General features: G+C 44.7%; 1 protein-coding gene across 1 annotated transcript in view; it reads left to right on the forward strand.

Annotated features, from left to right (window-relative positions):
• Positions 1-4,218: 4,218 nt before the first annotated feature.
• LOC137892934 (GDNF family receptor alpha-2-like) overlaps positions 4,219-12,788 on the forward strand; it is a 40,858-nt gene continuing 32,288 nt past the window's right edge. The window contains exons 1-2 of the mRNA XM_068738350.1: positions 4,219-4,270; positions 5,444-5,800. Coding sequence (XP_068594451.1) covers positions 4,219-4,270; positions 5,444-5,800 — 409 coding nt within the window. The remainder of the gene's footprint in view (positions 4,271-5,443; positions 5,801-12,788) is intronic.

Genomic DNA, 12,788 nt, shown 5'->3' on the forward strand with positions numbered 1-12,788 from the left:
ACAAGATCTGAAGAGAAAAACTGCAGCGTGGTGCTATTTGTTTGAGGCCCCTTGATGGGGAATAGGTGCACGACCTCGCTGTGTGCTGCCGTTACGGTCAGACTGATGGGAATCTTTTGGAGGCTAACAAGACAGAAAGCCCAGCATGGCATCAGCACGCCGCTAAAGTCTGTCCTCTGTGTGTTCTTAAGCGCGCTTGATATGAAGCCTACAGATAACGGCCATGTGGAGTACGCTTACTTGCAGCTTCTTATAATCTATATTATAACATTTTTTAAAAACCATGAAAGGTAATGCATGCATTAAATCCAAATCCATATCCCCCCTTTGTGTGTTTAAACCCTAGCGGCCACTGGAGATGGAATACTCCCAGTGAGAACAGAACCGCACTTAGAATGCACCAAAATGCATCAAAGGAAATTCAATTTCTGTCAAAGTAATGTGATAGAAATGGACAATGTCTGAAACGCCTGGAAAACAAATGGATCTAACTGGTCAGTAGCCTCCAGAGAGTCTAGCAGGAGGGTCAAGTCACAGATGTGAGCGCCAAATGACCCAAAGCAAAGTTGGCGTACGTTAACGCTGACATGTGGGGCCTTGTGTGCAAACAAGAGCAAGCCTGGCGGTCTGTGGTCTACAGCTGTGAAGCTGAAGGGCGCAGCGTAGAAAGCGATGTAGCCTGCAGCGCTGCTTGCCTCTCCACTGCCCCAACAACTCACCCCACTGATTCTTATTTGCCACTCGCTTTGATTTGGACTGACTCTGGGCTCTATCTTTAAATATGACCCATATTTTGTTTTTTTGTATATTTCAAAATTGACTTTTAGTCCAGAGTTACTCTGGTAGACGTTTTAAAGATGTGTTGCAACAGTGATTTATGACTGTACAGTGCACACAGGCAAGAGGTTTCATGTTTGGCTTCTCTTATTCCAGCCAACAGGATCAAACAGCACAATGTATAGTCTATTTAGATTTAGCTAATATCACCAATTAACAACACGGATGCTTTTTCATGCTCTCATCTCGGGCCCTGCCTCCTAATAAGCATGCTGCATGCATCCCAAGATGCACATTAATTAGCCCATGATTCCTAATCTAGTCAGCCATGCTTGACTTGGGTGTGCGTCTGTGTGCGTCTGTGTGCGTCTGTGTGCGTCCGTGTGCGTCTCTGTGTGCGTCCGTGTGCGTCTCTGTGTGCGTGTCTGCTCAGGTTCATTAGTACGCTCTCCAACGAGCGTGACCCATCGCCGAGACTGACGGCGACTTTTGCCCTCAGATAAACCCCCGAGCTAAAATCTGTGTTTGCAAAGCAAAAGCCTTATCAATGTTTGCCCAACAACATTTTTTAAATTTAAGAAAAATAAACAACTCATGATGGTTTGTTCAAGGTATGGATCTAGATAGTGAACGAATTGATGGCTGGAAGTGTCTGATTCTCCTGGAGTTTGAGTGACGGCCACGTGGCCCGCCACTGACGGCGGCCATGCTGGAAATGTACTCACGTACGCAGGCGCCTCTACGCTCTGAAGGGACAAAGAAAGGGCGACACAACATTTGTATGCAAGTTTGTCCGTCCTGCTGTTCAAGGTGACAGCTTCAGACTGTCTAAGCTCTTATTTGACCCTTGAGAGTGAGACGCTCAGCCCCCCCCCCCCCTTCCTGTCACACTAAGCCCAATTTATTACAGCGAACCTTAACTTTGACTGTTATCTGTATAATTTCGTATGAATTGGTAATGATGTCATCTATATTCGCCGTGATAGACACACTCCTGTGAGGCGGTGACAGATTTTCTCAATGGTGGGAACAATGTCGTCTACATATCCCCAGCGTTGCTGGCCATTACGCCGGAGCTCGGTTTATCTGACGTGTGGATTGCGTGCATTCGAGTGCATGTGCACCTGCAGACGAATTTTCTCTTGCGCACACACAGAGCCGTGCGTGTGTGTGTGCGTGCATGTGGGTCTCTCTGTTGGTTGCAAATGCTTTATGAAGTCAGAAGGAAACAATTAAATACACCATGGAGGGCGGAAATGGGGTGCATGGGGGTGGGTGGTGCAGTGTCAACAAGAATTAACTCCCACCACGGACCTGACAGACCAGGCTCGAGAGGAAAAAAGGATTGGATTTATCCATACTGCACTATCATGGACGGAAATAATGGAAAGCACAATGCTGATTTAGCTTCTTTTCTTTTTTCGCTGCATTTGCGGCTTATGTTTCCTGTCTTTTTTGTGTCATTAGAAATGTATTTTTCCTCATTGCTGCCGCTAAATCAACCGTAAACTTTATGCGATTTATACAAACTGGCCTTCGGTGAACAAATGAGTTCAACAGCTGAATGCTTTTTGTGCTATCTGCTAAAATACGAGAGAAAATAAGTTTGGGAAAGGGATGATCAATCGGCACAAGGTTGCTAAACGCAGTTTGAAATGTATTCGGGATTAAAAGCAAACAGAAGAACAGCTTGTGGCGGCTGCTGCGCCGCTTCTGCACAGGACGGATGCAGGATGCATTCATTTTGTTGGTCGATGCTTTTCGGTGTCCTCATAATGACAGAGACATCAAACTCCCGGGGGAGGAGGGAATAAGCCCCGACCAATATAGGCAGAATGAGGCTGATTTTGGCATTATAACGCCGAGCTCTTTTCCCTCTTGGATGTGAGCCTGGGTTGACAGTCAAACATCATTACGAAGCTAGTGGCCTTGCAGTTTGTCACTGTCAGAGCCTCTAAAAAGAGACTTTGTTTTCAAGATTTCTAAAGATTTATGACATTCCAGGCACTATTTAAGCGATGATGCACAACAAAGTCATTTTGTTTAATATGAAGTCACTTTGAAAAATGACAGATTCTGTGGGTTGTGGACTTATTTCCTCTGAGCACAGATACAATATGAGGCATTGTGCTGGTTTTTTTCCACATCTTTCTTTCAACCAAGAGGAAACACAGATGTCGTGCGAAGTGTGTGGGGGGGGGGGGGGGGGGGGGTATTGCTGCGATGAACGATGGCCTTTTCACCATGATTTTTGGCTTGACCAATGAACCTTGTCCCTTAAAAACATTTGAATTTTCAGCAAGAATTTTCAGTTAGCGTTCCTAGAAGTTTGGCTAGATGCTGGACTAAAGGTTTGCTGTGCGCTCGATGCCCAGATAGTCTTAATGTCGGTGCAAACATCCATTTTCATCCTCTGTGATCCCTTCCTTGCGCTGCAGATGTGGATCACTCCTACCACTGTGTTTTACTCGCCCATGAAAGAGATGCTAATCGTGTAAGTGGGAAAACATGAATCACATAAATGGTTTTCACATGTGAGAAAGCGTTCCAAGGAAATCCCACACCCACTGCCCCTGAAGATCAAATAAATACCGAGCAAGGTCCAAGTTGAGGTCACTAATTTCCCTGCTGGGAATCCTCCTCAGCTCACAGAGGGGAAATAATAAGAGGAACATCGCGTTTATTTTCCTTTTAAAGTGATATTTATTATTGGGCCTGGGATGTGATGGGGTCTCTTTGGTTTTCCATTGAGAGCGTCCCTCGGTAGCGCCCTCTGGCGGCTGGCAGAACCTCCTCGTTTATAAAGCGCTGCGAAGCCCCGACTCTCCTGCAGTTCAAGCCCTTCCAGAGGAGCGCGCAGCCTCATTCGCGGGAGCCGGTGGTGGGAATAGAACCCAGTCAGCGTTTTGTAACTCTTTCGTATCAATTCGTCGGCGTCTTTAGAGACATTTTTTTGTTTGGCATAGCTGGAAGGTCATTTTTACGTCAGTTTGCGGGATGTTTTAGGAGTAAATTTGTCTCCAAGGGGCGATTTGAGCGGTCGATCCGAGCCCTTATGATGCGGAGAGATCAAGTCTCAGTAGTTTGTCGGTATGAGCGCAACACAGACGGACCCTGAGAAACCTGCTTACGTGGATTGATTGATTGACATTTGATTTTTTGGACCCCCACCCCCCCAAAAAAAATTAAAAAAAATTAGAGGATTTGTCCTGCGTCACGGTTAGTCTAAAATTCCCATAAAAGACTTGGATTATTATTTGGTGTCCAGGATTTTTTTTTTCTCTCTCTCTCTCTCTCGGAGTCTTTAATGAGGATATTGATCTCTAACAGTTAGTCTACGCCTGGGTCAAGGAGCTGGAGAGAGGAATTAACCTTTCACAAGGTGGAACTATCAAACATTTTTGGACCCTATAACTCGTTTCTACAGCCGCCGCGTCCAACATGAAGTCCGACACTGTGTGGATGTGCGTCTACATCTTTCTTCTGCTCTTAGGTGAGAAGTGAAACGTGGAAATTACGTGCATTTGTGCGCGCATTTTCAGTCTTGCAGACGAATTCTGACCCGCGCAATTAATGCCATGCAGGGGGAATGTTCTGTTACGCTCCCACTTTTCTCACGCTGGAGTTGTCAGAGATTATTGTGCTTCTTTATTGTATCTAGTAAAACGCTGGTTGGCTTTAATGCTGTAGCCGAATGGTTCGATTCCATTATGTTTAACTGCCATCCATATAGCTGCAGTACAAAACGGATCATTTACATATATGAATAGGAGTCATATCACAGCACCTCATACATATAAGAAATTATTTAAACAGCGCAGTTTAGTTTTCTGTTTTAAAAAAAAAAAAGACAAATCTTAGTTAATTTTAGTCTGGTTGAGAAAACCCATCATCATCGTCATTAACTGCACCTTCATCATCCTCATCACGTTTTTGAGCATATGCAGAATCATTATCGCTGTAATTGACCGTGATTGCTGGTGTTTCAGTCGTAATCCGATTGATAAATATCAGTACAGTTAACTTCACTTCTTCCCGACCCGGTTCTCCCAGATTCTGATGCAGTCCTGTTCTACCAAGTGCAGTTCTCGATATCGCCACAAGGGGTCTCTCTTGTCACGTTTGACCCCTTTTGCAAAATTCTCCTACGCGAACCTTCTCTGTGGATTACTGTTGACTCATTTTAAACACATTTTCTGTTAAGCCAAATGTAAGTTATATGTGGTTCACTCCTTTTAATACGAGATAATTGCATATTTAGCAATAAACTGGTCTCCCTCTTGATTAGATTGAACAGGAAACAGGAAGTAGGAGTTGTTTTTGGAGGCTTGTGAATGGGATCACTGTGTATAAAGTAATGACACAGCAAGCTCCCATGTAGGAACGTTTGAAATCGTGTTGTTCATGAGAAACATTTAACTGTCTTGGGGAAAAAATGCTTCGACGTGTTTAGGCAGGTTAGTGGAATCAAACCTGTTTATGGGTCCCACATTCAGCCTGTTGCACGAACAAAACAAAATGCAAGCAGTTTTATGATATGTGCTTGTACTTGCACACCCAGTTAAGCACACACGTCTCCAAAGACCAAATCCATCACACCTAATTAACTATTTCTGAGCCCCCGTTATTGTCACCTCCACTTCTGTCTCCTGATTCTCCACCTTAGATGAGGCAGCCACCACCTGGTATGGTCCCTCAGCTTTGTCCGTGTCCTCGGACATCGGTTCTCCAGGATCTCCGGACAGCCGGTCTGGGCCCGGAGCTCAGCCGGAATGGGTGGACTGCATCCAGGCAAGTGACATGTGCAACCAGAACCCTCACTGCAGCTCTCGGTACCGAGTGATGCGCCAGTGCCTTGTGGGCAAGGAGAAGGAAGCCATGCTGGACAACAACAGGGAGTGCCAGGCTGCCTTGGAAGTGCTGCTTGTTAGTCCTCTGTATGACTGCCGCTGCAAGAGGGGCATGAAGAAGGAGCTGCAGTGTCTGCAGAACTACTGGACCATTCACATGGGACTGACTGAAGGTAGGAGTTCATTAGTTTTAGCATTCCTTTCCCCACAAAGTTCATAACACATCAATTAGAAGTTGCAATATAATAACACCTCCGGCTTCTCTCTCAAAATTGCAAATGTATTTGTGTAAAATTGTCGCCTGTTTTTTCATGCTGTTCACATTCTGTTTATTATAGAGGTCATTTGTTTTCTTGCCTTTATGGTTGTGAATTTAGCTCATTGTTCTCCGTTTTATTTTCTGTGTGCATCACAGTCATGTACAAAAATCACATCTATACGAGCAGACACTTGTGAATAGCTCTGCAGTAGTGATCGTCTGCTGACGTGCAACACACTTCTATTGATGTTGAAGTGTGGCATTGTGCAGCGTTTTTAACACTGGTTTTAAATGAATCTCACAAATCTCATGCACCGGTGCAAACACAAGAAGGATGCACACCACACCCATCATCATCGATGCCATAGTCCCTGATGTCCTCTTATTGTGATACGCAGAAGCTCCTGATGAAAAATATATGCTTTCCTACTTCCCTCTCCCTCTCAAAGGTAATGGACCCGTAATAGGATTACATTACGTGGACCTGTTATGGTAGACTTATTGGTTTTCACCTAAAGTGTTCCATATTACTGTGTAATTAGGTTGCAGTCGTATAACTCCGTGGCCCTTATGTGTCCACTTATGCTGGACATCAAACAGCACTCATGTTGCAACACTGGAACCTACCGGTTTTCCACACTGCAGTGCATTTAGAGAACCGGGTTGTGGACTGACACCACTCCAGGTCCGTCCTTAAGGGTCAAGAGCAAACAGTGTTTCACATTAAGACGAGCCTGACTGGATCAGACCTGCCCTGGGATCAGGTTAAAGGGGGGCCGCAACCCAAGAGTGACATTTCCAGCACGCTCGTACACGTGGCCAAATACTGTGTGACTGATGTCACGCAGAGTAAACATGCAGGAGATGGTGTCCCCAGATGTTTTGACACGTGGGATGAGGGTCACCAGCTTTGTTGCATTCCCACAGTCTTTCTTTTCACATCAGCCAAAGCGTTTGTGTTTGACTTGCATCACACAAGGTGTCTGGCTGTCAATGATGTAGACCTCCTATGCCAGCAGAGCTCTATTCACAGAGGTCACGCTACTTTCCGAACAAATGACCCAGAGCGTCGTCCCATTTTGGCCTCGTCACCCTTGCAGATAAAAACCTGCCTCAACACAAACAAAAAGCTCCTACAGTGCAGCCTTAATCTAATCACGATCCATTGTGCAGTCAAGCAGCCTTTTGTTAACTGGAAGCAATCTATGTACAACATCCATCTATGGAAACAAACGGGAAACGCCGAATCCCGGCAGACCTCCTCGAAACGATGCTAATCCAAATTTTCCACTTCCAAAATAATCTGAGCAAGGCTGGATTTTTACTCATTTTCATGAGATGAAGAGAGCTGGATATGTGTGAGAGAAAGATAAGAAAGGAGAGGAACTAGGGATGTAGAGCTAGAGAAGATGATAGGAGGATGGCAGCGGAGGGAGGGGATGGTTAAAAACATGGGAATTTTTGATAAACTCCAAACGACAAGTAAAATATGATGCCTTAAGGAGAACCTTTGAAGACAGCCTCAGGACATCGGCATAGACGTAAGGCTGCAGCAATGAGTTGGTTTGTTTCTTTGGACCCATGTCGACTTGGAACAGGATGTTGATCCGTAGAGCTCGAGGGTTAAACCAGTAAAGAGAGAACTGGATGGACTGGGAATGAATCAGAGGCCTGCAGTGATTCCACACCAGTCCTACACACACATATACCTCAGTGCCTCAGGTAGGGCTATTATGCAACTATATTATGTGCATATTCTTATACCATTCATTTCAAGTACAGAAAGAAGAGCAGGAAAAAAAATAATAATAATCTTAAATTTACATAGTTTGAAATACGTAGCACTTTTTCCCACAATTAGCCTTCATTTGACAAAAAACTACTCTGTGATTTTAATGGTGCATAATTCAAATAATTGATGAATGCATTTGAAATCTGAACATTATTTCATAATTTATCAAAACGAATTGTATTTGATAGATGAAAAGGAAATGTGGCTCATAACAGACATGAAAGTACGGACCATGTGATTCGGTTTCACGGCCTGTAGTCCAAGTGATGAAGAGTCCAAACAACCCCTGGGAAGATTTGCTTCAGATTTCTTAGTTCACTGCTTTGTCTGTTTTTCCATCCATCAAGGTTTTTCCTGTCAGCTGCAAAATAGTATGAAAACCTTTTCATACGCCAGAGACGAGACAAAACAAGGCTAAAGCAAGGCTTGTTGGTTTAATTCAAGATATGACATGAAGCATTATTTTAACGACTTCGCCCTCACAGTAAAAAAAAATATATTAACGACCATCAGCAAAACAGAATTCATCACCTGGTTGTCAGGACGGCTCGGACGCCTACAGAGCCGTAAATAAATCAAGTTTGTCCTTATTTGGTCCGGGAGCTGCAGAACTCCTCGTGAGGAATTCTTTTTATTCCTTTGCAAACATCCAAAAAATATCCTTCCTTACAGGCACTCAGCTAGCGGTTAGCAAACCATGCCCTTTGGTTCAGTAGGCCAGCTATTTTGGAATGAATTAGCATAACATAAGTACTGGTAGCAACGCCATTTGTCCAGGAGCTTCATTGATTCTAGTACTTACTAGCGGCATATTTGGAGCCGGATATCAAACATTTGAAAGTCATACTTTAATTGCAGCTTTTATCTTTGTGTGTCGACTTTCATTCTGTTTGAGCCAACGGCCTGAATGCTCTAAGGATGATGAGCAATGGTTGGAAATGATAAAGGAGAGAAGGGAGTAAATGATATCACCTTGTATGTGACATGCGTGCTAATTGTTGCTAAACCAGAGCGCCATCAGCTCACCCCCCCCCCCGACTAAGTCGCTGTGACATCGGCATGTGTGACGGTTGGCTTCTGCCCACCGGTTCTCTGTAATGAAAAACAATTTCAGATTGAAGCAGATATTGTACTCGCGCAGGTATTTGTGCCAGACTAAGCAACATGCAGAGTTCACAGCTCCAGGAGTCTGATAACTGAAAATGTAATTTCCTAACAAACTACCCTGAGAATAAAAAGTAGCCTGAACTTCGGCTTTTAGCCAAGACAAATCTGACCCGCCATAAAATGGCCTGGTGGAGCGGCCCTCAGGCTGCAGTGCGTTCAGCATCCATCAGGCATAACTGTAAATTACCCAGGTTATAGAAAACAAGGCCCAGACACTTACTGCTGGAGCTAGTCTCGTCTCTCCAGCAGCACAAGGACAGCGAGAAGCCTGAATGTATAAAAGATGTTACGACCTTGGACTATACAAGTCATGAAAAGGAAAATGATCAACACATAAATAAAGGAACAGCTTTCCTGAAAACATAAATCCTTTTAAACACAATAAGACATTTTCTAAGCTAAATGATGACAAGAAATTAATATTTAGAGCTACAGTAATACCTTGACATACAAGAATAATTCATCATGGACCGAGCTCATAACTCAAATCGCTCCTATATGTCAAAATCAATTCTGCTTCTGTACTTTCGGCTTGTCCCGTCTGGGGTCGCCACAGCAAACCAACCTTCGCCACTTCACCCTGTCCATCTTGGCTGGCCTCTCCACTGTCTTGTAGACCTTTCCCTTCATCCTCGCTGACACTCTCCATTCACAGAGCACACCTGATACACCGTTCCAGCCTGCCTGCACACGATTCTTCACCTCCTTTCCACATTCTCTCCATCACTCTGCACTGTTGACCCGAGGTACCTGAAGTCCTCTCCCTTCTTTACGTCTGGTCCTTGTAACCTCACCGTTTCCCCTGGGACCTTCTCATTTACACACATGTACTCTGTTTTACTCCTGCTCACCTTCATCCCTCTCTTTTCTAGAGCAGACCTCCACTTCTCTAAACTCTCCTCTACCTCCTCCCTGCTCTCATTGAAGATCACAATGTCATCTGCAAACATCATATTCCCAGAGGCTTCCTGTCTCACCTCATCTGTTAGTCTATCCATCACCATGGCAAACAAAAAGGGGCTCAGAGGTGATCCCTGGTGCATCCCACCTCTACACTAAACTCCTCTGTTACACCTACTGCTCACCACTATATTTTTTCCAACTGGAAGAAGTTTAAAGGTAAAGTGGCCAAAACACTTGTATTGAAAAATACAGAAATATTTAATTAATGCAAGAAATTATTATAATTGGCATTATTATTATAATAATGCTTGATTAAAAGTAAATTGAAGCTGAAGAAATTCATCTAAAAGAGCCCAGGGAGTGTTTCCGACATGCTGTAATGGTGAAAAAAAACCAACTTGTTAAAGCATGTTAATAAATGACAATGGTGGGGCTGTGATTGGTTCTTGAGGACTTCTGGTAAGTAACATTAGAGTCGGTGATTTTAATATCCATGCATGGTTGGACGCTACGTGTGAAACTCACCTGAGAAAATACATTACGGAGTGTCTCAGTATGACAAAGTGACTCAGTGATGACAAGCGTTGCCCGATGTGTCCCGGTGAAGGAGGAACCATTCTGACACCTTTCAGCAGGTGTTGTCGGCGAGTTTCCTGCAGCTTCCCTTCACACGTTTGATGCCGGCCTTTGGGCGACCGCGCTGCCCTGAAAGGCTAAACCGTGTCACGAGGCCATCTTTGAGCTGTCGCGGGGGTGGGGGTGGGGTGGGGGGGGGGGCTAATGATGAAATGTTAATCGTGCTTCCTAACGGAAAATGGCAGCTGAATTCAATGTGTCAATACCACCATCCTTGATGGATAATGGGTGGTTTCTCCTCTGAATGGCTCTGTGTTGGTGTAAGCCAATGAGGTCTAGGAGTTTGAATCCATAAAAGAAGTAATTACTAAGAAAGATATATTGGCTGCTACACACAGGGATATTGTATAAGGCCGCTGTGGTTCTCTTTCAATTGTGCCCCGGGCCTCAAGTTCATTGAGGCTTGTATAGGTTTGCAGCAGAATTGGTCATTTAAGCGATACGTTTCACACCTCCAACATATATTATTTCACAGCCTTGGCTATGAAACCATAGCCTGGGTTTCAAAGTAGGAATCGAAGACCTTTTTAAGGACCTTTCTGAGCGGTTTAATTATCCGAGCCAGCTTTCACTGCAGCTCCACACCAGTCTGTTAACGCTCGAGAGAGGAGACCATCTTCACAGCAAATTATGAGAATATCAGATGCTTTTGCAGAATTATTTATTTTCTCCGCATTCACCAACGTCAGCACCACAAAGGTCGTCCTGCGAATGTGTTACTGCATCATGCTAATGCCACAAGTTTCCCCCCCCCCCCCCATCCCACCCCACCGGAATCCTGTGGGAAGTTCTCACAGTGTGGCTGGGATAAGAGTGCTGCGCTCATCGTGATGGACTTAGGCAAGGATGAAGAGAAATATAGAGCAAGATAGAGAAGAAGCTGAAGACGGGGCGTTAAATAGACACCAAGGGAGGAGACGCAGAAAACCCGAGACAATGAAAAGCAAGGGGAGGAAAGGGAAAGTCATGGGGGGGAAACCATGACATACATACACCATACACAGCATTCCTGGGTGAAAGCATCATTACTATGAGCAATGGTAGCAGTCACCGGCCATTACCTTAGCTATCCACTGTCATAAGCAGAACATTTTCTTTCCAGGCGCCCCCCCCCCCCGATGTCAGGGGGGTAAGGGAAGCTGGCTCCTGCATGCTGAATATGTCCTCATTGCTTTCTTCATTCCCACACCGGAGACCCATTTGTCGCTCGTTGGGTGGCCACTTCATCATCGGGGGGGGGGCGGGGGGGGGGGGGGGGTAAGGACCTGCCGATGGCTCCCGAATGTGATCAATAAGGTCATTCAGAGCCTTGCCCTCGCCTGTCCTCTTCATGCTTCCTTCCTTCCTTCTCTGCTTTCATCTTTCATCCCAAAATGTGAAAAGCGTCATTGAAATACGACGACGAAACAGTCGCTGCTTTCGCCCATAAATCTGTCTAACGATTTCCCATATTGCGAGGCGGACTTGCCCGAGATGACTCCCATTCGCCGAGGCCTGGACAGAGTGTGACAACGCGGCTGAACTGAGGGCCAGGTAGCGGGCTTTAGATTGGCCTTTTATGGCAGAGCGAGTTCTCAGGCTCTCTCTCGGACAGTGGAGTGAGTGACGGGCCATTCTGCTCAGTGAATACTGTCATCACGCGGGCATTACGGCTCACTCCTGGCAGAAAGGTTCACAGTGGGGTTGAATGAGTGTGCACCGGGGAAGTCAACTACCAGACCCGGCGGCTATCATCACAGTATGGTTGCTTCTCTTTCTCCGTCTCTCCGTCTCTCCGTCTCTTTCTCTCTCTCTCTCTCTCTCTGTGCATGTCAGCCCTTTTTCAGCTCCCTCTGCATCACTAATTGAAAAGGCTGCTTGATGGGGGAAAAAAACTATGGTGGAATTAAATGCATAGCTATGAGAAAGCACAGCGGCAGATTCATAATTTTGGTTCTTATCCCTTATTTTATATGTGCAGCAACATCATTTATTTAAAGGTTACATTTGAGACACTCCACGCACTAAGGGTCGATCTCGAGCACCGGCGTTAACGTGCATAGTTTAGGAACGTTGGGAAATAATTGTTGCCACTGCTCGGATGAGGTAGTGTCGATTAAATATGAGTCAAGCTTTGCCAGTTATATACCGTTTGCCATATATATACATATATCATATATTACATGTATTAGAATATTTACATAATTGAAAAATAAGTATAAACGTATGCCAACCCGTTTCCATCAATCCCAGCCAGTTGTCTTTTCGTATATATATACAGTATATGGGATAAATTAACAATGGCCGGCAAATTAAATATGTCATCTTTCATTATGCATCTAAAATACAAACATATTTCAGAACAAAACTGATTTCATCTCATTAATTACTCACGTCTCAGGTAAAACTGTTAAACCAGAGAACG

The sequence above is a fragment of the Brachionichthys hirsutus genome, chromosome 4 (genome assembly GCF_040956055.1).
Source record: "Brachionichthys hirsutus isolate HB-005 chromosome 4, CSIRO-AGI_Bhir_v1, whole genome shotgun sequence".
Taxonomy (NCBI): Eukaryota; Metazoa; Chordata; class Actinopteri; order Lophiiformes; family Brachionichthyidae; genus Brachionichthys; species Brachionichthys hirsutus.